The 26,882-nt window shown below is 34.3% G+C and overlaps 1 protein-coding gene across 1 annotated transcript in view; it reads left to right on the top strand.

Annotated features, from left to right (window-relative positions):
* Positions 1 to 26,882, top strand: part of PDSS2 (decaprenyl diphosphate synthase subunit 2) — a 287,192-nt gene that overhangs the window by 161,810 nt on the left and 98,500 nt on the right. The window contains exon 3 of the mRNA XM_074187281.1: positions 20,724 to 20,922. Coding sequence (XP_074043382.1) covers positions 20,724 to 20,922 — 199 coding nt within the window. The remainder of the gene's footprint in view (positions 1 to 20,723; positions 20,923 to 26,882) is intronic.

Raw genomic sequence — 26,882 nt, 5'->3', positions numbered from 1 at the left:
ACCCTCAAATTTTGATTCTTCGGAGAAAGCAATTGCCCTGCTTTAATTTTCCCTAGCTAGGACACATCTGCTGTATGGTCTCTGATTTTGGTTATTCTTATAGAAGGACTTTGGTAAGTATGTCAAGGGAGGGTTCACAGGCTAATAAGGGGGGCCCACAATTATATTTTTTGGGAAAACTACATATTTTATTCAAGAAGTTTCACTTTTGAGGTCTGTGAAGGAATTGAGTATACATAGCTCAGAAATAAAAGATAACATAAGCAACATATTATAGTAAAAATAATCACTAGATTTGGAGTAAATAGACCCAGAGACTTGCTCTGCTCCTTAATTGTTTTTGTAACCAAGTCACTTAGAACCTCTGGGTTTCAGTTTCTTTATCTTTAAAATGAAGGGGATAGAACTATTTGAATTCCTTTCCAATTTTTGGCTTTATGTTTTATCCTGCTAACTTTCAGAGAATAGCTTAAGAACCAAAGATGAAGAATTTATAAGAAAACCTATTTCTGCTTAATGTAAAGATGAATTTCCTAACAATTCTCTATCACTAGAAGACTTCAGTTAAAGGCTGGATGACCACTTGTCAGGGATGTTCTGGAGAGAATTTGTGTAGAGATTAGCTGACCTTTAGAAGTCCCCTCTAACACTAAGATTTTATTCTATAATTTGGCATTTGTATGTTGATCTAATATTAACTCTTTTAATTTGAATTTTTCTATGCTTACATTTAATTTTAATTAGAGACATTAATTGCTGGACTCTAAATTATTTATCCTTTGACTCCAAATCTGAATATATTAGGTTAAAAATGCAACTAAGAAAAAAATTATGGATTCACAAAACTGAACATAAAATAAATTATATACTATAGTATGAACTAAAATAATAGTGGCATGATTTTTTGATAACTACATTACAATATGGATGCTTAGTATCCAATTTCATCAGGGAACTGGGATGGCTTTTATGCAGTCCCTTCCCCTTACTTTCATGATTTATGATTCATCCTGTTTCCCTCAGAGTGGAAAGGGCAATTTTGGGAAGTATTTTGCAGTTAGAGAGCAGGCACCATGTAAATTGCTAACAGCCTTTATAGTGAAAAATCTCTAAGGAAGATTTTTTTTCTTAAAGTTCATTTTAGAGAAGCCTGGAAAAACATGCATGAACTGATGTTGATCAAGATGAGCAGAACCAGAAAAACATTCTACACCCTAACAGCAACATGGAGGTGATGATCAACCTTAATGGACTTGCCTCCATCAGTGCAGTAATCAGGAACAATTTTAGGGTATCTGTGATGGAGAATACTATCTGTATCCAGAGAAAGAACTATTGGAGTTTAAACCAAGACCAAAGATTATTACCTTAAATTTTTTAAAAAAGTTCTTCTGTACTATATAATTTTCCTACCTCTAATATTTCTTCCTCAAGGATGTTTTTTTTTTCCCTCAGCACATTCAATTTTGATCAATGCATATAGCATGGAAACAAAAAATAGTGCATTTTAGCTCTGCTCTCTGATGCTTTATTTATATGTTTTTGCCCTTTGTTGTAAAAATTGATGATAAGAAGTGAGTTAACTCTATTTGTGTCTCTCCTCCTAGTGACTTCATCCAGTTAGGTTGTTCTGATGTATATAATTAAGTTAGTGTGGTTTACATTACTGGCAGATAGGGAGAGGAACCAGTTGTGTCAAAATGAAAAACATGGAAATGAGAAATATGTAGTACATATTATGACACTCCTAATTTTTAATCAGTACAGAATATTTTATCATTTTCTACATATCAAAGACCAAAATGTTTGCCCATGTGTCATCTGCCGGATTAGTTAATTTAATTTACCATGCAAAGTATATGTTAAGCACAGAATAGTTTTCTTTAGATTTTATGGAATAAGTATTTTACATGGAGTAGAATTCTCTTTATCTGGGTCCTAATTGCCCTGTCCACTGGGGTACCTAGGCCATATTGAGCAGGACCCTGAAGATGATTTATTCCCTGGGCTGACTCTATGCCCTGTTTGTGCTTCCTTTGGTCTTAGAGTCCTATTCTTCTTCTATAAACTTTTTTTCTCAGACTGTTCTCCCCATTTTGTCATCTGTTTATCTTCCCACTGCTTGCTATCCATTTAATAGATATAGTCAATTAAATCCAATAAGTTTAGTAGATGCTAGTAAAATAGCATTGTTTCACAAACTCCCAAATCAAGAAAGCAGCTAGCAAGTTGGTAACAAGTAACTGCTTTTAGCCAACCACTGTATTAGTTATTTGGGTACAAGTACCATGAAAAAACTATCCCTCCTCCTGAGGAGCTAAATGGTTCTTGGAAGGCATAAGAGAGTGGTAGTAAATTTCAGCAGGACCAGTGAATGGGACCAAGTATATCTCAAATTCCACCTCTTTCATGAAACTTTCTTTCACTACCTTACCCCCTATTGTTCTTATCATATATATATCTGTGATTATTTTCTTTTTTTACTCACTTGAATTTATCATACTTTGCCTTCTGTTATTTTTTCAGTATATATGTCCTATTTCTTTAACTGAATCAAAAGTCCTTCCAATGTGCCTCTTTAGCATAGTAACTTACACTAAGGATCTCAGTTTATGTTTGATGAGGATAGTGAAGAGGAAGAGCCTCAGTCTGTGTCTGTAGACTCTTGATTTAACACCACTCAGATCCTTCTTGAGTCCAAATGATCCAAGTAGCACAGTGACTCTAATGTTATTGCTAGATAGTTTTAAGTGTGCGCTACTTTTAATTCAAATATATTTTTGCTTAATAACAACAACCTTTGCTGATTAAACATATGTTAAGCTTATTTTTACTGCCACTTGTAAATTGTTTGTTATTTCAAATCTTTAATCACCTGCCTCTTCTACCTTACAGATTATACCACTTTGCCCCTTCTAAGTATTCTGCGAACCAATGACACTTACCTCCTTGCTGTTCCTTGAAACAAGACATCCCATCTCCAGACCCTGGACATTTTTACTGGCAGTCCCCATGCTTGAAATGCACTCATTCCTCATCATACCTCCAGGCTTCATTCCAGCCCCAGCTAAAATCCCACCTTCTGTAGGAAACTTTTTCTGATCTCCTTAATTCTAGTACTTTCTCTCTATTATCAACAAATTTATCTTAGTTGTAACTTGTTTGTTGCTTGTCTGTTGATCTGTGAACACTTTTAGACTGAGGACTTCCTACCTTTCTTTGTATCTGTAGCTCTTAAGACAGTGCCTGCCACTAATATTTATTAAATCTCTTACATGTGCTTAATATATGTTTATCAACTGACTGGTCTGATTGGCCATGGATTCTTGAACTCCTATCCACTTGGAAACAACTATCTTGCTCTCTACCACTGCATATATTCTTGAATCATACACTGTGACATTCCACCAATTTCTTTGTTTCATGTAGGTACCTGCTATATTTGAGGTGTGGGTCAATAACTTTATTAATTTCGTTCATCTGATGACATAACAAGTAAGCATGAAAACAAGCAAAATATAAAGCCACAGATTAACTGAGGCCTGAGAAAGAAAAGAAAAATTGGTCAGTATTATTGAGAGCAAAAACATAAAGAGGAATGTCAGGAGTTTAATGCCAAAGAAGCAGTTCACCACTATTTATGCTTCTAAGGATCATTTTCATAGTTTAGAATAAGTCAAGCCTTCCCAACATTAGTCTTCATTTAGTCCTACATTTGCTGTAGCATTTTGATACTCAAGATTCTGCTCTGACATTCCTCTTTCACCTGGCAGAAACACCCTAGAGAATGGGTCTTATATGTGATTTTCTCTTATCCAATAAAAACCTGACTCCCCTCACTAGCGTTTATCTATGACAGACTCCAAATTTGCCACTATACAATGTCCGGTTGACTAAAACAGAACTTTAGAGAGTTGGGAAAAGCAGTAGGAAAGCCAATAAAGTAAAAATGAAGCCAGGTCCTTTGAAGAAACATAAATAACCATCACAAATTTGGGAGGGGAGTTTTGTTTCAGTTTTCACCTACTAAAAATTAAGAGACACTGAACATGCTGTATAGAATTTTAAATTTGTTGCTTAGCCTTTTCAAATCCCTAAGCATGTGCATAAATGTCAATGATTGGTTTGTAGCAACAATAGGTAAATGTGCTTTTTTTGCTAAATAATTATGTTAGAAACTTATGTGTTCCTACATCCCCATATTTGGACACAAGACAACGAGTACCTATTTCCTTAGCATTCTCAAATCATAAAGAATAAGTGTGGATCAGTAAGGACAAAACTAGACATTATAGAAATGTCCAGATTCTATAGAGGATACAGTGAGCTAGATTGGAAGCAGAGAGTCAGAAGTAATGTAGGCTTAGAGGATCAGGAGCTATATGAATATTGGGTATGCTTGAATAACACCCAGAGACTTAATGCCAAAGGAAGCAAATATGAAGTCTCATTTTTAGGGAAGCCATTCAAATACTTGAGTACAATTATCATCTCTCTAATTCTTCTCATTTCCCTTGCTAAACATCCATACCAAATTTTTTGGTCTTGACCAATCTTTTTTTTTTTCTTTTTTAAACTTTACTCCAGACTTTCATGATTGTTCTCTGGACAGGTTCCATTTTGTCAAAGTTTAAATAAGACATAAACCTCACCCTCCAGGAGTTTAAATTCTTATAGCAGAATATCAACATTAGACAATTAGTAAATAAAGTATTATATAAGCACATTAGATCAATCAATTACAAAATAAAATGCTGAGCAAATCAAAGGGCATTATCTTTATTGATCAAAGGGATTGTAGGAAATAGCCAAGATGTGCTTAAAAAGTTTGAATTCAACAGGTGAGAGATGAGAGAAGGGCATTCTGGGCATAAGGAATCCTGTAAGTAAGGGCTCTGATATATGAGTGCAGTGTATGTTGAAGACAGATTAATCTAAGTGGTCTGGAAAGGAGTAATGTCCAAACAAATAAGGCAGCATCAGATTAGGGAAGGCCATGAATGATAGTGGTTAGAGAAGTTTAAACTCTACTTCAAAAATTATAATTGTACTTTGTGACTATCCTTTTTTCCTGTGAATTTCCCTCCCTGTCACCTGTGTTGAGTTTTGTTTTAAATTGAGGACCAAAAGAACACTGAACAGAGCTCTCCTCCACTGTGTCATTTATAAGCATGTCTCTCTCTCTCTCTCTCTCTCTCTCTCTCTCTCTCTCTCTCTCTCTCTCTCTCTCTCTCTCCATATATATATATATATATATATATATATATATATACACATATATGTATATATATAAATGATTAAATATTAAATAGCGTTATACGTACAATAGAACTCTCTAGCAACATTAGAGATTTTTTTCCCCCAGTTGACATCAATCCATTAATTGATGCTTTTTTTGGTTATGGATGTCAAACTGGCAATAATTCCATTTAAATATGTTATCCCAGCACATTCCTCTATTTTCCCAAACTATATATGTATGTTCAAGTACATATATACTCTGTATATATTCCTTTGCACTCATTATTTGCTTACTGTGTATCCTTCTTGCTATTCTCTGAATTGTCTTATTAAAATTTTACAATTCCCTATATGATTATATCAGTTTCTTTAAATGATTCTTTCCTTTTTTCTTATTGAAACCACTTGTGATTGTTTTTAGAATTTCATTTTTAAATGGTTTCCATTCCTTCTAAGTCATTTTCATTGAAGCCATGTAGTTTTGTTATCTCTTTGCACTTTTAGATGTATGTCCTAAAAGTCCAGGTTTTGTGTGTATACATAACCTTCCCTTGCTTAGATATCAATGACTTTCTTCAATTACACCATCTAGTTCTTTCTTATTGGCTAGCATTAAGTCCAGGGTAAGAACACCCAATACCTCATTAAAAAAAAGATTATTTGATACTATTAAGATATTAAAAAGAAATAAGCTGCAAATGCTTAAGGCAGTTCCCAAAAATAAGTTTTAGGTTCTGAGCAGTTAGGATAAGCATATAAACACTATTTAGAAGGGCAAGCAATACTAATTTCAGAGTTTTCACATAATTACTTTTAGAAATAAATCACAATTACTTTATCCCTTACATATATACAATTTTCATTTATTTTGTGTTTAATTTATTGCATTATATTAAAAGAATATAGTATATTGCTGGGCAGCTGAGTTGCCCAGTAGAGAGCACCAGCCCTGAAATCAGGAGGACCTGAGCTCAAATCCAACCTCAGATGCTTAATACTTATTAGCTGTGTGATTTTGGGCAAGTCACTTAATTAAGCATTTTTAAAAATGCTTTAAAAAAACAAAAAAGTATATTAAATAATACATTGAATATAAAGTATATATTTTGTATTAAATATTTGAGAGTAATTTGTCATACTCATAAATTTCACTAAAAAACATTCCTGTACTTTTATTAAATTTCATCACTGTGCTTTTGTGATGAATATAATTAAAAATTAGAATCATAATTCATATAAAAATAATTCCTGTTGATTTAATACTAATTTATTAAAATAGCTATCTTTATACCTCATTGATTTACTGGCTAATTTATATATTCAATAGAAAGCCTTTATTGTAATGGTCCATCTGCTTTAAAGTGATTATTTGTTCTTTCATCTTTCTTCTGGAATTGCACTCCTTGTCTAGTTAGCTTTTCTTTTCCTAGAAAAAATTTATATATTACACTTAGCTGTGATAAAGCCAGTGAATGGCATCTTTTGCTTCAATATTTATCCTTTGACCAAGGAAAGCAGTAATTAGTCCATTCTGTCTCATTATTGCACTTGACAAGGATCACTTTAAGAAGATAAAAGTGAGAGCCACCTTGCTGCATATCTTTGCAACTTTGCTACTTTTAATAATGTTAATCTTTGCTGGATGCAAAGTGTCAGACACCTGTGCTATTTGAAAAGCCTCCTGTGACTTTGTTGAAATGTTATTTGGTGATATTGCCTCTTGGTGAGTTTTCTTTTGAATTGAATTTGTTACTTCAAAAGACTCCTGAATTGTCTTCAGATTTTACTTGATTCTGACTGACTTACCTGCAGCAGTACTAATGTTTTTGACATTGTTTACTCTGATGAAAATCTGATTTGGCTATTTACTACCTCTTGGATTGAGAGAATAGCTTAGGGTTTTTAGACTCTTTGACCAATATTTTGACAGTTGTGGAAATGTTTTTAAAAATATTCTTTGCCTCTACTCTCACCCTCCTACCACATCCTCACTAAAGAAGCTTTTTTAAAAAAAATTTACTATTGTATAGCAAGTGATTGTAATAACCTGTCACCCCTCCAGAGCACAATGCAGTTCTATTTTGAATTCTTTTTCTTCCCCATATAACTGAATAGCCCAACTTTTCTTCTCTCATTTTTGACTTGGAACTTTAATTCAGCATGATAATTGGATTTGAGATTTTATTTTTCATCCTTTTATTTCTAAGAAAAAAATTCCTTTAATAATGAAACGTGCATTTACCTGAAAAATGTCATGGCTGTTATGGTCTATTGTGTCACCATGCAAGGGAAATATGTGTGAAAAGTCTCAATTTAAATATTGCTTTATAGAATTGTTCTCGTGGCTTTTCAGTTATCTGATTTGATTGGATCCAGTTTAATTTAATGTGATGTTTCACATTTTACTCTGAGCTCTGGTACCCTTCTCTTCTAAGGAAAAGTTCTCTGCCCTTTAGTTTTTCACCTTGCCTTTTTCCTCGTAGCTGCAAATGAAGCCTGCTAGGCTTCCCATTTTAGTCCATCAGTGCTTCCTGTGATTTAGGCAGAGAGGTCACTGTGGAGTGACATCTCCCTCCTTCAGTGGAGCCTCTGCTCTATTTAACATGCAGCTTCCACATCACTCTCAGCCCCCATCTGTTTGAGAAATAAGAAAAAAAATCCAACCTTAGCTACTCTCACGAGGTGATACAGAGCCCTGGCACTAGGTAGCCAGGCCCACACAAAACCTCTGCAGCTATCCAAATTCCCCTTCTTCCCAGACTTCTAACATGATTAAATAAAAAATAGCTTCCTCATTCTTCTTTTTTGTCTGCACATTCTGCCAAAAGAAACAAAACAAAACAAAGCAACCCCCCCCCCCGAACTATCCTGAATCAAACTTGCAAAGATTTACAGATCTCATATTCAGATTTAAATAAGAACAATTCTGTGGTTTCACATCTTATATTCAACTATTACATCTCCCAGGAAGTTTATGCATAAAACAGTTTTCATAGCAAAATTATGAACCCCCAAAGAAAGGGCCTGTAATGAAAATGGCAAGACCGCTGTGTTCTTTGTAATCAGTTCTTTAATACTCCACCTGTGTGTACCATGGAGACATCCTGTAATTACTGGAGCAGAGAGTTGAACCTACCGAGGCAGCCCTGAAAGAATGAGCACTATGGGATGTTGGATGACAGAAGCTAATATATAATGGGGGGAAGGGAAGGACAGATATTTTGGAAAAGTATGACACGATCTGATGTATTTGTGTAACCTTTTCGTGTAGAGCTAGGCTGAAGTCAAAAGGGAGATTTTTGGTTTCCTTCATTAAAAGCTTATTAAATAAAGAAATAGGACAGTCGTTTTGCCTCAGTAGATGAGGGTCAGAGAGGCGGGTCTGATCTCCTCAGGATATTAATGTCTGCCTTCAGCTGGGGGAAATGAGCCGTCACTTGAGTTAGCGGCAGCTTTATGTGCTCATCACTAGGGATTCCCATATGTCCTGGGATCTGCAGCAGTAAAAAATGGCAAAGCTCAGTTGTAGAGAGCAGAGGGCTCTCATTGGTATTCATGTCAGGTAACTCAGCTCAATCTGCCCAGAGCAAGTCTGTTTAATGTTGATCAGCTGTCCATCTGATAAACTGAATTGATACGGGCATTCCCTCCAAGGGCTGCCCTGACAATGACAGCCAGAGCATCTCGATGTCTTGTTAGTCTTTTTTTGTAGACGAAAGTATTTTTAACCCTTTTTTGAGGCTACAAAACACAAAAGTAATCTTAGTGACATGGTTATGGCTGCCTAGATGAGCTATCCTTCTCTGGCAGAAAATTTCCAATCTCAAATCTTGCTCCCCAAAATGCCAGGCACATAGCTTGTTGCTTAACCACCCTCCCCCCATCACAAGCGCCCCTTCTGTAAGGTACTAATTTATATTGAAGTTAAAAAGCAATTCCAAATAGTATTTGTCTGAATGTTGTATTTTAAATACACTCGATACCTCTCATGGTAGAGACATTTAAAGAAGTCCTCTGGATGTCTTTTTTCCCAGGCAAGAAGGGACAGAATAATGCAAGAATATTTTTTGGTCAGCTAATTTTTATAGTAAAAAGAAGTGATGTTTTGGTCCCCTTCTCCTGTTGTCTGCTTTTTGAGGCATTGATGCCTTTGCACAAGGTTTGTAGATCAGTGCAAGGATGTCAGTCATTCATTTACAAGATGGATCAATGCTGAATCCTCCTCTTTAGAAATAAGCATATAGAACTTAATCTGTGAAGCTGTATTTTGAATTTATCATCTATATATTAAAATTCCAGCAGCTCTAAATTATTCCATTATAGGGTTGTGTGTGTGTGTGTGTGTGTGTGTGTGAGAGAGAGAGAGAAAGAGAGAGATTTTCCTTTTTAAAAAAAATTTTTTTTTCTTTATTATGTACTTCAGCCTAGGAGGTTAGGTGTTGTTATTGTTATTTGTCCTTCATTTAGAAGATTGTGATATCAGGAAGGTGATAGCATAACTTGCAAGTGAATTGGATTTGACCTCTCTCCTATGGAGCCATCTGGGTTCAGTGGCATGACATATATATAGAGAGGGGGGGGGGGGGGGAAGAGATCTTGACCTTTTTAAACTAAGGTTTTTCCCCAGGTCTCAGTTTTTTTGAAGCAATGCCCATCTAGTGATTAAGGCTAGGTAAGAAATGAGGCAAAGAAAGGCCTCATTCACCCAGTCAAAAAAAAAAAATCAATCTGATCAGGGTTTCTGGCTGAAACAGAAGCATTAGCTATTAATACTCACTGAGCCATCAAAATCCAAACAATGACCGTTTGAGGCTTGGGCTGGGATCTATTGTTGGCCAGAGTGATTTGGGATTAAGGCTGTCTTTGAAAAAGAAAACTAGCCTTTAAACACTAAGATATCTTGTAAAATTTCAGTGTGATCACCAAAAGAGTTTTAGAGACCACAACTGTTCATTGATTGCCTAGTAAGTATTGTTAGAGCTAGAAATGATATGTGTTTTTTGGTTTGTTTTTAAGATCAATTTGATTTGGTTTTAAGATCAATTATTTTTGCTTTGGAACATTGTGACCTGGGCACAATTTAGAAATGAATATTTCTCCCAACTACAGATTTTCCATTTTTGTTTTCCTTGGTTGAGATTTTTCTTCATTTTGGTCAGATACATATAATAAAATATAAGAGTAGAATGAATAAGAAGAATGATTTGGGAAGCTGCTGTCATTTTACACCTAAATTTGAAAGTGTAATTTTAATGGAGACAAGATGTCAACATGAATAAATGGCAAAATTAAGGAAGCTTTTTATGGTTTTATGCTCTTTTTATGGAGGTCTTAAATTGACTAGAATCTCCTGAGACCTCATCCTATGGTATACTTATGAAAATAAAATTTTGATATATTTGAATACAAAATTGATACTATGAAGAAAGGTCTTCTTAGCTGGCATGACTTACGACAACTAAATGTTTAATTAAAATATTTTAAATTTATGTTAAATACATTTCCCTTATCTTTTAACAGAGAATACTTGGGGTTAAATGAAAGTGGCAGTTAGAATACTTTAATAAAGCAAATTTAGCCTTCTTTTATTTGTTCCTTTGTACCATGCCATCCAGTCCACCATTTAATTAAGAATTTGTAAATAAATTTTGTTTTAAATAATCAGTTTACAAAACCACATTATAGTTACTTATTACATGTTTATCACCTCTCCAAGGGTTCTTTTCAAGGTTTATTAGTTTATTAATGTTTTCTCCCCTTCTGATAATCCACATGAAAGTAGTCAAAAAAGTACCATAAAATATTTTTTAAAACCCTTTATATACATTCTACCAAATATATGTTAATTTATGTCAAACAGCTTTTCTTTTGGAATGCAAATAGCTGAGATAAAACTTATTAGCCTTTTACACCCTAGTATAGTTATTTTAATCAAATTTGTCTCTAATTGATAGTCTTAGTAAAATGGATTTTTATAATTGGAAGAGAAAAAATGTATTTCTTTAGTTTTGAAACACTGTGTAACAAATATATTGCAAAAATGAAGACCTGTTGAAAAGTTTAAAAAAATGGATTTTTATGGGATGAAGGGAGAGAATAGACAGAGGGACACAGTGGTGGCAGAGATGCTATAAAGGTCAGATTCTAATGAATTCTGAGGAACCCTTTGTGGAGGTCATAATGCTTAAATGTTTTGATGAGATAGATATGTGAGGGAGGTGGTCATCAAGAGGATGAGTTTGAGTTTCTACTAGGTTTCAAGTCAGTAAGTATCTGTTAAGCCCTTGATTATATCAGTCTCAGAATTGAGATATATGGCTATTCCTGGCCCATGCTAGAAATTTGTACATAGTCCTTCAAAAGTATGTTGTTATATAACTATTTTGTTGACAATTTTTGGGGAAGAATTCTCATATTAAATGTATTAAGTTGACCACTTTACAAAAGTTATTTTATGAAAGTTAAGTGTCTGAACCTCTGTAACCAAGATCAAAAGAAATGTAGTAAATTGGGAAACAATTTTTACAACTAGTATTTCTGACAAAGGACTCATTTCTAAAATATACAGAAAACTGAATCAAATTTAAAAAAAAACCAAATTTGACAAATGGTCAAAGGATATGCAAAGACAATTTACAGATGAGGAAATCAAAGTGACCCATAGTCATGAAAAACCGCTCTAAATCACTACTTATTAGAGAAATGCCAATTAAAGCATCTCTGAGGCACACCTGACACCTCTCAGGCTGGCCAACATCACCAGAAAGGACAGTTATCAATGTGGGAAATCTGGGACACCAAAACATTGTTGGTGGAACTGTGAACTCATCTAAACTTTCTAGAGAGCAATTTGGAATTAAGCCCAAAGGGCAACAAAAATGTGTATACCATACCACTACTGGGTCTATTCCCTGAAGAGATTTTGAAAAGGGGTAAAAACATCACTGCTTCATAGCAGCCCTATTTGTGGTGGCAAGGAATTGGAAATCAAGTGCATGTCCATCAATTGGGGAATGGCTTAGCAAACTGTGGTATATGTATGTCATGGAACACTATTGTTCTGTTAGAAACCAGGAGGGAAGGTAATTCAGGGAAGCCTGGAAGGATTTGCATGATTTGATGCTGAGGGAGATGAGGAAAACCAGAGGAACACTGTATACCCTAACAGCAACATGGGGTTGATGATCAGTCTTAATGGACTTGCTCATTTCATCAGTTAGGGACAATTTGGGGTTATCTGTGATGGAGAATACCATCTATATCCAGAGAAAGAATTGTGAAGTTTGAACAAAGACCAAAGACTATTACCTTTAATTAAAAAAAAAACTATTATATAATTTTGCTATCTCTTATACTTTTTTTTCCTTATGGATATAATTTCTCTCTCATCACATTCAGCTTAGCTCAGTGTATACCATGGAAACAATGTGAAGACTAACAGACTGCCTTCTGTGAGGAGTGGGTGAAGGAAGCAAGATGCGGGGGGGAATTGTAAAACTCTAAACATATATATATATATATGAAAGTTAATTGTCTAGATTTTTTTTATTGTAACATTTTGTCTTCCAATTATATACAATAGTAATATGTACCCATTTTTTTTTTGCAAGGTTCTGAATTCTACAATTTCCCCCCCCCCTTCCCTCTCACTCCCCACAGAGGGCTGTGTGACAGTCTCTACATTGTTTCCATGCCATACATTGATGTAAATTGAATGTTGTAAGAGTAAACATAAGAATAAACATAAACACCCCCCCAAAAAAATGATAAACTCAAGAAGAGAGAGAGTCAGAGAGAGAAATTGTACTTCAGTCTGTGTTCAGATTCCAATGGCTCTGTCTCTGGATGAGTTGCTTTCTTTATCATAAGTCCACCAGAGAAGTTGCTTAAATAATTTTCCCTCAGTTGCTATTACTAGCTGTACCTCCAACCCTATTTCTCCCCACTCTCATTTATTCTATTTTCTCTCTCCTTTCATCTTGGCCCTGACCAAAAGTGTGTTGAATCTGAATACCCTCTCTCTCGATCTTCCTCTCTTTTAGCACTTGTTTCCCCCTTCTGTCCCCCCATTTCCCCTCATCCTGTCCCTTTCCTCCCATTCTTCTCTAGGGCAAGACAGATTTCCTCACCCTATTAAGTGTGTATGCCATTTCCTCCTGAGCCATTTCTGATGAGAATGAAGGCTCACTCATTCCCCCTTACCTCCCCGCCTTAACTCCATTAAAAAAACCTTTTTCTTGACTCTTATGTGAAGTCTCTCAGTTTCTTCTTGATCTCCTTTTCCCTTCCTCCCAGTATTTTCCCCCATCACCCATTGACTCCATCCCTTTACCACATCATACCATTATATTCCTCTCCTTCCTATGTCCTTTTTGTATATGCTCCTTCTAACAGCTCTTATAAATGAGAAAGTTCATATGAGCTATCAATATTTTCTTCCCATGCAGGAATACAAACAGTTCAACATCAGGTTCCTGATAGTTAGTCCCTCTCTTCCACTCCCTCTGTGGTTCACCAGAGTCCTGTACTTGGTGATCAAACTTTCTGTTCAGCTCTGGTCGTCTCAATAGGAAAGTTTGATTGAAAGTCCATCTTTTCCCCTGAAAGAGGATGTTCAGTTTTGCTGGGTAGTTGATTCTCAGTTGTAAACCAAGATCTTTTGCCTTCCGGAATATCATATTCCAATTCCTATGAGCCCTTATTGTAGATGCTACCAGATCCTGTGTAATCCTGACTATGGAGCCTCAGTAGTTGAATTGTTTGTTTCTGGCAGCTTTTAGAATTTTCTCTTTGATTTGGGAGTTTTGGAATTTACCTATAATATTCCTGGAAGTTTTTATTTTGGGATCTCTTTCAGGGAGTGACCAGTGAATTCTCTCAATTTCTATTTTACCCTCAGCTTCTAGGATCTCAGGGAAATTTTTGCTGTATTATTTCTTGAAAAATGAAGTCTAGGCTCTTTTCCTGATCATGGTTTTTAGATAGCCCAATAATTTTAAAATTATTTCTTCTGGATCTGTTTTCAAGGTCAGTTGTTTTTCTAATGAGATATTTCACATTTTCTTCTAATTTTTGACTTATTTTGGCAGAGTTTTATTTCTTCCTGATTTCTTGCAAAGTCATCAGCTTCCTTTAGTTCCATTTTGCATTTGAAGGAGTTGTTTTCTTCAGAGAGCTCTTTTATCTCCTTTTCCAGCTGGCCAGTTCTGCTTTTTAAGGCATTCTCCTCATTTACCTTTTGCTTTGCTTTTTCCATTGGGTCTAAACTGGTTTTTAACATATTATTTTCTTCAATATTTTTTTGTATATCTTTCACCAAGCTTTTGATTTGGTTTTCATGATTTTTCTTCATTGCTCTCATTTCTCTTCCCAATTTTTCCTCCACCTCCCTTAATTGCTTTTCAAAGTCCTTTTTGAGTTCATCCATAGCCTGAGCCCATTTTCTATTTCTCTTGGAGGTTTTGGATATGGAAGCTTCAATTTTGTCATTATCTGAGTATGTGTTTTGATCTTCCATGGGACTAAAGTAATTCTCTATGGTCAAATTCTTCTTTTTTTTGTTGTTTACTCATTTCCTCAGTGCAAGACTAATTTACAGTACTTCAAGGCTTTGGGGTTGTTTCTTTTGGGGGGGGAGACACCCCACTGGGACCTTTATTCCACCAATGTCTTATATGCTCTCTAGCCTGTGCTTTGATATGTAGATGACCATAGCACTGCCCTCTGCCCTGGAGCTATAAGGCAGGATTCAGCTATCTTCCTATGGAAACCCAAACTGCATTATCTGAGTGTAGGCAAACAGCAGAGTCCTACCCCTGGGAGAGCAGAGAAATCTCTGAAGACTTCCCTTACCATCTCTGGGGGTGCAGGCTGCTTTCTCCCTATTCTCACTGCAGTTTTTGTGGGTGCTTCCTCACTCCACACTCACCCAGGTGCAGCAGAGTTCTCTCACTGCCCCTTCAAGTTGTTGCTGGTGATCTCTGGGCTGGGCTGGGCTGGGCTGGGCTGGGCTGGGCTGGGCTGGGCTGTGCAGTGCAGGCTATTTTTCCAACCCCCAGTCCTGGTGAAACACACCTTTCCCACAGAACTTCTAAGTTATCTTGGACTGGGAAAATGTATCACTCAGTCTTTCTGGGCATTTCTTCCTCTAAAATTTGGCTAGAGCCATCCTTTGTTTGTTTTGGGGGGGGTTGGGGGGGTTGGGGGTCGGAGTTCTCAGTTCTCAGGAAATGCTGCCTTCACACTGCCATCTTGGCTCTGCCCAGTTGTCTGGATTTTTCAGTGAATGTTTCACACTACATTACATTATGAAAAGAATGCTGATAAGTTTTCATGATCCCCCTCAAATTTGAATATTTAAATAAATACCACTGGCTTTGTAGTCAGAAGAAAGCTGGGTTCAAAATTTTATTAACTGATGCTGCTTAATAATTGTGGGACCATGGATAATTCGTTTGATCTTTCCAATCTGCAGTTTTCTTATCAATAAAATAGGAGTGATAATACCTGTAGGACCTACTTCTCAAGCTTATAGAGATGATTAAAAGACATGATATGTATAAAGCATTTTATAGTATGTAAATGCTAGCTATTATTAATCCTTTGTGAGGTTACATTATCTTTATTACTACCCTCTTTCCCGTAACCCTAATAAATTTCATTAAGATAATTTCCAAATAGAAATCCACAATATCCTGTTACCTTGGGCTACCTGATAGTTTTATGAATTTTTAAAGAAATTTGAAGGAAAATTATTTACTACTTAGATGTAATATGTTTTTATTATATTCCTGAAGTATAGGCCTATGATAAATATTAAAAAAAAGAATGGAACAATTCATAGGAAATAGAGAGATCAAATATATCATGTGAAATTGCTAAAAATTGCATTATTAATTAGAGGAAGTGATTAAGGTCTTTAAGTGCACCTATGGAAAATTTTTTTGGCAGGGAATGGTTAAATTCAAGTTTTTATTATTAAACATGCTGAAATTTTCTTCTAACTACTTTACCAAAATAATATTAAATTTATTCCAGTACAAAAATTATGTTATATCTAATGAGAAATTCCTATGAATATAAAAATGACAAAGTAAAACATAAACTAAACCTAAAGCATCAACAAAGGTGATCTGTTGCTCTGGGTGACAGATCTTTAAAGATAGGCTAATGAAGGATATATATATTTATATATATATATATATATATATATATATATATATATATATATATATATATATATCCTGTTCTAATCATGTGAGTTTAAAGTTCAGAACTGTACACAGTGATGACAAGTCAATGTAGTCTTAAAGATGACCATCTACCACGTTCTTTCCCCTGTTGAAAAGTAATTGCCAGAACCAGGAGAACCACATACAAAACAACTACATAATGTTTAAATGAAAACAGCAGTAAAAGATAGGGAATTCAGAGTATATACAATGTCAGATCTTGGTGCCAGAGATCTGAAAATGAAATAAAATTCTCTGTTCTCAGTAGAGTGGGATAAACTTTCGGTGTGAATTGATGTTTATCTGTGTTCTCAGGCCTTTTTTGCTCATGGAATTCTTGCCTTGGGAAATCAAGGCATTTCTAACATTTAATTTGACAACAAAAAATTATTTCCAGGCAAGTGGGGATCATCAATCATTATTGATTATGAAATTCCACTTCTCCTTTCTTAGCTGTCTTCTTTTCTTATTCCCCTAGGACTCACAATGGAGGAAGTAGCAAAAAAGAAGCAAAGATAAGAAGGGAAAAACCTGAAGCTGGGGAAAGGGAAATTTGAAAGTTGGAGGAACCAATCCAACCCATACAGAAAAGAATCCTTATTCTGACATAACCATTTTAATTAAAAATCTATTTCAGCTTGAAGACCTCCAAGGAGGTAGAAGCCACCACTTCTTGAGTCTGCTTATTCCAATTTGGGGCCACTCTCATTGTTAGGAGGTTTTCTGCTGACATCAAGCCCATTGGCCTCTTTGAAATTTCTCCTTGTTCCTGGTTCTGCCTTAGCCAAATAGAACAAGTCCAACCACTCAACCATATGATAGCCATTCAGAGACTTGAAATAAGCTATCATGTTCCCTGAGCCTTTTTTTCTCCAAACTGACTATATTCAGTTCCCTTAATTCATTCTCATATGTCTTAGATTTAATGCCTTTTGATGTCCTTGTTGCCCTCATCTGGATACTATCAACCCATTCTATTTCCTTCTTTAAATTTTAATACCTGCAACTGAACACAATGCTTCAGATGAAGTCTCACATTCAGTGCTCTCTATTTCTGAGTTATGTCCTTCTTAATACTGCTCAAGATCACATTGGCTTTTTTTTAAATCCATCACATCATACAGCTGATTCATATTAAGCATAGAGACTGTTGTCCATCCATTTCTCCCTCATCTTATACTCATAAAGTTGTACCAAGTGTAAGTCTTTATATTTATTCTTATTCATTTTTTTTTTTACTTTATTAGGTTTAGCCCAGTAACCTAGTCTATTGAAAAAAACCTTATAGAGGGGCGGCTAGGTGGCGCAGTGGATAAAGCACCGGCCTTGGAGTCAGGAGTACCTGGGTTCAAATCCAGTCTCAGACACTTAATAATTACCTAGCTGTGTGGCCTTGGGCAAGCCACTTAACCCCATTTGCCTTGCAAAAAACCTAAAAACAAACAAACCAAAAAAACCTTACAGATCCTGACTCTGCTAAGTAATGTGTTAACTACCTCCCCAAATTCTTTCATGTCTAAATTTGATGAGCCTTTGAGCTATAAATAAAAATGTTAAATAGTAAAGAGTCAACTACTCATCCAGGGTACTCCTCTAGAGACCCCCTGTAGTTTTGATCTTGATCATAATACATTGTATTCTGCCACCCAACTAGTACTAAATCCCTCCGGTTGTATTATATCTAATAGATATCTAACAGTATAGATAGTTTTATCTGAAGCTTTACTGAAATCTAGGTAAGCTACATCTATAGCACTTACTTCCCTCTTCTATGAGTTTAGTAGTTCTTTCCAATAAAGGTAATGAGGTTAGACTGATTAACTGTTTCTTGATGAATTAATGCTAGTTCTTTGTAATCATTATTTCCTTTTCTATATATTTACCAATGATCTGTTTGAGAGCTTCATTAAGGAGTTAAAATCAAACTTACTGGCTTATAGTTTGCATGAAATGTTATTTATAGGCCCATACCACAATTCACATTCATTTTCTATTACTTGGTCTTGCTTCCATTTAGGGCATGTTTCTTTTTTAAAATCCAAGTTGATAAGTTCCCTTTGAATCTACATGTCTCTTCGTACAAATCCCATTTCTCCTCCTCAACAGACTTCTTTTCTTGTATGTCTTAAGAATTTCATTCTTAAACAACTAAATCATCCCACCTAGACTAATTTCTCTTGAAACATTAATCCCTAGCATACATACTCTCTTTGCTTCACTGAACTCTTAGAAGTTTGCTTTCCTGAAATCAAGAGTATGACAAGCTATACCTAGATTTCTTCTCTCTCTTATGTGGCATGGTCACATCCCCCCAGGGTTCCATGATTGTCACTCCAGCAAACAGTTCTTCCCTATTAGTGAAAATCAGATTCAGAATAGAATTTTCCTTTGTTGGTTCCTCTACCTTTTGAAGGATTAAATTATTACTTAGGCAAGACAAGAAGTTATTAACTGTTTTTCTTTAGACAGAAAGTCCCTATAGATGTGTGGATAATTGAAATCCTCTATCGCTACTTTATCTTGCCTTGTGCCAGACTACTCTTCTTTGTTTCTTTCTAGGTGGTGTGTAGTATACTTTATAAAGTCATTTTGATTTTTGCTTCCTAAATCCAGATCAAGTATTTTTTCCTTCATCTTGTTGAGAGCGTATATTACAGGCAGGAAGAAAACATTTATATGGTAGTGGCTAGCAGTTCAGGAAAGGCTTGTTGGCCACTTTGATTAAAATATAAGAGGAAACGCATAATAAGATAGAAAGGAAGATTAAAGCCACTGAGGGTTTTTGAGGAAAAGAGTTACAAAGTCACATCTATCCATGCCTTCAGAAGATTATTTTGACAAAAATGTGGAATACAGACTGAAAAAGATTAAGCTGTTTGATAGATATTTTCAGTTAGTCCCAGTATACTCATATCCTGATAATCCCACTTTACTCTGCTAGAATGTAAGCTCCTTGAGTTTGATTTTTTTCCCTTTGTATCTCCAGTCTTAACAGAAAGCTGAACACTCAGAAAGTGCTCAATAAATACTTGATGAATTGAATTGAAAGAAGTTCTCTGATTCTCCTGTTTACTCAAGACAACAGTCCACACCAGGCCTCTTCCCTTTCCCTGACTTAGTTCAGGATCTCATTATTATCTTTTTTTTTAAAATCAAGCTTAATGCCCTACCATCTACTCAGGAAAGATTAAAAAAAGTTTTCCCATAGTAGACTTAAATGAGGATTTGTTCTATCTCATGGAAGGTCTCATGGAAAAACCCTTTAGGAGACTATGTAAGGTAACTCTTTTCCTCTCTCCTGTATGTTAACAATGAGTCGTATTTAAAATGCATCTGAAGTATTTTGAAAGAGTAAATGAATTGGAAATATAGCTTTTCTCTTTAAAAGTAAAGTTTTGAAATATATTATTCTGTTAATTATTAAGTATTTCTATATTCTTTCTATGGTATGTTTTTTTTTAATAATGAAGAGCCACCTTTTCTTTCTCTTCCTTACTTACCATTTCTAAAACCACCACCTTAGTTCCCCTGTGAGACTGTAATTTTCTTGAGAGTAAGAATTATATTTTATTTATCTCTGGAACAAAATGTTTAATACAGTGCCTTGCACATAAAAGCAGCTTGATAAACAATGTAATCAAAAGTATTAGACATTTAGTCAGGAGACATCCATTTGAATACAGTCTCTGCCACCTCTTAGTAATTTTAGGCAATGCACTGATCAGAACCTCAGTTTCTCTTTCTGTAAAATGGGACTACTAACATTTGTTCCACTTAGTTAAAAATGGGAGCAAAAGCACTTTGGAAATTAATCTGGTATATTTGTGTGTGACTTATTTATATAGTGTTAGTTAACAGAACAAAGATGACAATGATAATCATTTATTTAATGAACAAATGAATTTGAAGTCTTGAGACTTTCAGAGAATAATGGGCTAGTAAAAAAATATACTTAAGCATTGCCATTGTCATTTTGTATTCTCCACATTGGGAGTTTTAGTAAATGATGGAGGAATGAGGTGGTATGAGGAAGGGAATAGGGGCTTCTGGTTTAAAGGACCATCCAGTAGAACTTTAGACTCTATTAGTAGATCATGATCTGCTGGTTGGAGACTTTTGCTTAAAAGCTACAAGAAAAACGAATAATCAAAAGTATCTTTTATTGTTAACTTCAGTCTGATTTTCATGGTAGAATTATACTGTTTTCTTCTATATCAAACTTCTAAAGCAAGTCTTACTTTTATGTTTTAGTCAAAGAAGTCTGGCAGAGATCACAGAACTCATCCACACAGCTTTCCTTGTGCATCGTGGGATTGTAAATTTAAGTGAATTGAATTCTTCTGATGGTCCACTGAAAGACATGCAGTTCGGAAATAAAATAGCCATCCTGAGTGGAGACTTCCTTCTAGCAAATGCCTGCACCGGACTAGCCCAGTTGCAGAATACAAAGGTAAAGAAGAAAAACATACATGTGCTGCACCCATGTGCATGTGCAAACATACATACATACCCCCGTATGTAGAAATGTGTGGTTTTCATTTTGTACATACATAACTATTGTCTAATCTCAGAATGGGAGTTGGCTATTTGCCTGGCTATCTGCACATTGACTAGTACAGTAGCTTAACAGTAAGTAAATGCTGACTGTTAGTTTTTTTGTTTTTTGGGGGTTTTTTTAGGATTTTGCAAGGCAAATGGGGTTAAGTGGCTTGCCCAAGGCCACATGACTAGGTAATTATTAAGTGTCTGAGACCGGATTTGAACCCAGGTACTCCTGACTCCAGGGCCGGTGCTTTATCCACTGCATCACCTAGCCGCCCCTGACTCCGTTAGTTTTTGATGGTGCTCCAGGTTGTTAATCAAAAATCACTATTGATCAAGGCTGTCACAGTTTCAGAAGGGATCAAGTCATTGATTATGGAAAGAGAAACTGTATAATGCCTCTGACATTTAGTTTGCATTTATATAAAAAAGAAATAGTAAAAAGAAATGCTTCCCCCCCCAACCTAATCCCAAACTCAGTAATGATTAATTCCCTCTATTGAATGCCTCCTCCATATTGTCTATTTGTGGATTTTCATTGCAGTGAAGTCTCTTGAGTTTTACATGAGAGTTCCATGTTCTGATTCCTATTCTTGCTCTTAAGACAGTTCTTCCTATCTTCTACTGCATGAACTGTTTTGTTTAGAATTCACAGGGATTCTTGTGTTCTTTGAATCCTACATCCTCAGACTTGTGGAGATGTGCCTAGGTTTGGGAGCATAGGAAATTTTCTATGCTATTCTTTCAGAGTAACTGATCAAATAAGTATTTACATGAGACCTCTTTCCCCCTAAAATCAAAGATTTAGCTGATTATTTTTAGTAGTTTCTTTTCCTTATGCAGTCATCAGTTTAATTTATTTTGATCTTTTCTTAGGAAAAGAGCTATGTAAGTTTAAGGTATTGTTGTTGATGTTAAATAAGATATAATACTGTAGTATAAGGTGGAAGTTAGTGATTTATTTTAAATCCATTGAAACATTTTTAAGATAATATCTGATGTATTCTAGTCATTCAGCACTTATTATTCATTTATATTCTTCCCTCTTAAATTTTGTTACTGTTTAAATTTGTGAGAATTAAATATTTCTTTAAAATCAAAATGCACTTGGTACTTTACATTCAAAACCATTGTCATACATGTTCCCAGAGTAAAAGACCTCCACCATCTGCTCCGTTAGACATTGGTTTTCGATATCCCTTTTTGATTTAAAAAAAAAGTACTAATCTTTAACATTTCAAATCATTCTCAACAATTCTCTTTTCCTTATCCTAAACATGGATTTTTGATTTTTAGAATTTCTACCTTTGTTCTCTAATGGAGCATTGAAATTTCTACAAGGTCAGTTTCAAAAGGAGCTTCATTGACTCATTTTGTTTAAAATACCTGTAGTAACTGTGTTCTGTGGTTGAGCCTCTGTAAATCTCAGTTTTTGATGTATCACTGTTTTAACCACAGTAGATGACTTCTAAATGATGTGGATCGTCTTTGAAAGTGAAAGGATTATAGGTTGATACTAGTGTGCTTAGCATCCAGAGAAATGTATTTGAAGAATGCCTTCCATGTGCAGAAAAGATTCCTTTCATTCAAGGACTTAAAAGTTCTCAACAGAATAGCTTCTATACAAATCGAAATTATGTTTCAGAAATAGAATAATTTATTAATCTCTCAGATATCTGGCCAGCAAAAAAACTAAACTAAACTAAACTTAAAATAAGGAGGTTTCCTCTTAAGAGGTTTATAAATTTTTAAGTTGCTATCATTTTTTACATCACTTCATTTCTCTATATATCCCTTCTACTGCCTCACTCAGAGATACAATTCTTCTAACAAAGAAGAGAAAAGAGAAAAAAAGGCAATTCAGTTAAAAATGTCAACTAAATTGGACATTATTATATTCAGTGTTGCACAAATATAGTCTCCTCCCTTCCCACATATATATATATATATATATATATATATATATATATATATATATATATATATATATATATATATCTTCAAAGACAGGAAGATTATTCTTATCAAGTTTGATCATTATAAATACATAGCCTTCAGTTTAGACTCATTAATCATTATTTTCCTGCTTCTGCTTACTTCACTTCTCATCAACTGATAAGTCTACCCATGCTTCCCTGTATTCTTTGTAGTTTTTCTTTCTTACAACATAATACTTCATTGAAATAATTCATGTACCACAGTTTGTTTAGTCATACCCCAGCCAACAGACATTTACTTTTTTATAATTTTTACTACTACAAAAAGAATTTCCAAAAGTATTTTGTGATATGTAAGAGTATTTTTTTAATCTTTCACCTTCTTGAGATGTGTGCCTAATAATGAGACAGGTAGGTCAAAAGGTAGTTCATTTTAATTGCTTTACATAATTTCAAATTGCTTTTCAAAATAGTTGGATGAATTCATAGATCTAGCAACAGTGTATTAGTTTGTGTGTCTTAACTAACACATTCTTCATACTTTTTTGTCACCTGTCAATTTGCTGCTTGTTAAGTGAAAGCTTAGAGTTGTTTAGATTTCTTTGCTCTTAACACTGATTTGCTTTTTCCTTTCATATTAATGCAATTTTTCTTTTGAGAACTGTTGGTGATCTTTGACCATTATCTGCTAGATATTGGTTCTTGATCTTTTATAGCTGTTATACTTACATATATAACTTGGAGGAAATCCTACACTTAAGAGGGAAATAGTTAATGCAAAGATTTGTTTTTCTCATTTGACCACTTCCTTTCTTATTATAGTTGTCTTGATTTTGTACATGTAAATGCTTTACTACTTTACACAATAAAAAATACAATTTTAATCTTTGGGTTTACCATTGGTTTAGTTAAGAATTCTCTTCCAATCATAGAAATTACCTGATCAGATATCAGATACTATGATTTTTTTTTGGAGTCACCCTTAATATTCAGGTTACACAATTATATTTTGAGGTGTTTTGGGCTAAATGGTATAACATAGTTGTTTAACACTAATTTCTTCCAAATTGTCTTCCTGTTTTCCAACTAGTTTTTGTCAAATATAGATATCTTCAAGTCATTTATTATCTAAAATTATTGAGCACTTGGTTGAGTTTAATTTATTCCTAATTCTTCTTTATCTTGTCTATTCCACTATTTTTCCACTATTACTCTACTAAAGCTATTGTTTATATATATTTATTTACTGTTTTCTAGATGTTTTTTCAAGACTTAATAGGTGATTTTGATGGTATGTTTTATTTTGACAATACTGAATCTTATCTAAATATCTACATTATATTATCTTCAATTTTTAAACAGTGATTTTGAACTTCTTTGTTTATAAACTAAGTTCTCAGGTATTAAGAATGTAAATATAGAGGGTTTTTGTTTTCATAGTGTTAAAAAGAACCTTTCATATAATAGGTGCTTGGTAAATGAATAAATAGATGGTCTTGGATAAGTTTCAGTAATTTAATAATAGTCAAAGGATAATATCTTTTTATTTGTAATGTAATTGTAGCATAATATAAGTAGAATTTTTCTTTGTAGATATAGATTTGGCATAGTAAAGTAAAAACAACATAACTAGTAGCTAGAGAGTCAACCCTGAAGACTAGAGGATTTGGATACAAATTCAGTTTGAATCTGGGCAAGTCATATCTATGAGAAGTTATCTTCAAGTAAGAGAAGTTATGTAAGGAGTACATCTGTTGCCACTGGTTTTATATAAATTTTATAAATAAATTGCCTAATAAAACAGTACTCAGTACTCACAGTAGAGTTCTAGGCTATCAGGGACAAAAGCCCTGAATCAATCATATAACAAAATTTCATTTCCCCAGGAAAAATAACAGGTCAGGAGGACAAAAACAAATTGTTTTATTTAAAGTAGCTAAACGTGATTTTTTAAACAAATCTGTTCTAGCAAACTAATTTTATTGTCTGAGGTTCTGTATGGTTTATTTATCTCTGTACTTCTCTTGGGGCAGACAATTAGATGAAGGATTCTGTAGTCATAATGAAATGCAGAGCTATTTTATAATTGCCATGGGTAAAATTAGCAAAGTCAATTATTTTCCCTTAGGCCTTTCCCTAAAGATATTAGAGGTCTGCAAGGTAATTGCCTTAGGTAACACTTAGATTTTTTAAATAACACTAAGTATAGAAACTGTTATATTAATCCTCTGGTAATTTTCTTCTTGCTACAGCTACATATTGTTTCAGTGGTGACATGAGCACAAATGAGATTTATGATTCATGAGGAAAAAACTCACAAATGATTTAAAAATATTAATGCTGAGGTTCATTCATGTTTTCAGTTTGATAGATTTGAGGGTAATTTTTTTAGTTCTATGAAGATCTTCAAATAAAGATATCTCAGGATATCAGTTCTGAAGCCATAAATTACCTGACCCCCATTGAGGTTAGTTGCTGTGTTGTATTCATGTAAAAGCATCGCTGTCTATTATAATGACAGGTTAAGGCAACCTAAAATCTAAGTACTTGAACATCAACCTATCAAAGAGACATGCAGAATAATTGGGGAAAATATTACGAAATGGAAAGGGCAATCTAAAAACCAATTCACTGTTGTAAGTTCTTTTAAAATTCTGTTTATTTGTAGACTAGATATGTATTATTAGGCTACAATGCTCGTTAGACTCCTTAGACTACTGTCTGATATGTTGTTCAGTTTTTCACTTCTATCTGATTTCTTCATGACTGCATTTGGAGTTTTCTTGGCAAAGATTTTGGAGTAGTTTGCCATTTCCTTTTCCAGCTTATTTGTTAAATGATGAAATTGAGTTAAATAGGGTTAAGTAACTTGCCCAGGGTTATAGAACTAGTAAGTGGCAGAGGCCAGATTCGAACTCAGGAAGATGAGTCTGTCTGACTCTAAACCAGGCACTCTATCCACTCATTGTGCCACCTAACTGCCCTATTTGACATACCCTTTTAAAAAAAAAATTTACAATTGGTGATATAGGCTGATATGTTTAAATATCTGAATCCTACCATATTACTTTTATGAATTTGAATGTCCCCTTTTTATGAAGTAGGCTAATTTCTATATGTTAAACTAGGGAGATGAAATTTTGTAATGTGATTGATTTAGGGTTTTTGTCCCCGATAACCTAGAACACCACTATTAGATCACACCTGAGTACTGTTTTATTAAGCATTAGTGATTTACATTTATAAATAACCAGTGGAAACAGATGTACTACTTACATAACTGATGTATTTCCTTATGTTAACTTTGTTTTCCTAAAGGCATAAATATGTTGTTTACAAGTAAGACTTTTGTTTGTATAAACATTCCCAATTTTTGCATGTAAATCTACTTCTCTTACACCAAATCTAACATACATTTTATTAAAGAACCCTCTATTGCTGATTTGCTGTTTGCCTTGTCTGTGATATTATAGTTTTTTGAATTGATATTAAAGTACAGTAATCTTAAAAAAGAACTATATTAAAATAAAATATGCTTTTATATGGCAGGGTATTTTTGTAATATCAAATCTTTAAGATATAGTTTTATTTACAGAAATTATTGACTTAATAGCTCATTAGCATCTGTAACAAACCTAGTGTGACTTAAGATCCAATGTTCTTTTTACATGATTAACTGCTCTAATATAGAAGGATGTGTGTTTTCAAAAAGTAGGATTACTTTCAGTGTGATCATAAGGGAAGATGTTACATTTACTCTTAATCTTCACAAAAATATTTAGCATATATACATTTATATATCGATTGATGAAACCATTGAAACATATTGAGTTTGTTTTAAGAACCTCATTTTTACCCTGACCTATATTTCTGATGCTTTATATTTTTATATAAATCTTTATCAGAAGCTCTTAGCATAGTGCCTTGCTAT

The sequence above is a fragment of the Macrotis lagotis genome, chromosome 5, assembly GCF_037893015.1.
Source record: "Macrotis lagotis isolate mMagLag1 chromosome 5, bilby.v1.9.chrom.fasta, whole genome shotgun sequence".
Classification (NCBI taxonomy): Eukaryota; Metazoa; Chordata; class Mammalia; order Peramelemorphia; family Peramelidae; genus Macrotis; species Macrotis lagotis.
This window is presented reverse-complemented; position numbering and strand designations above follow the sequence as displayed.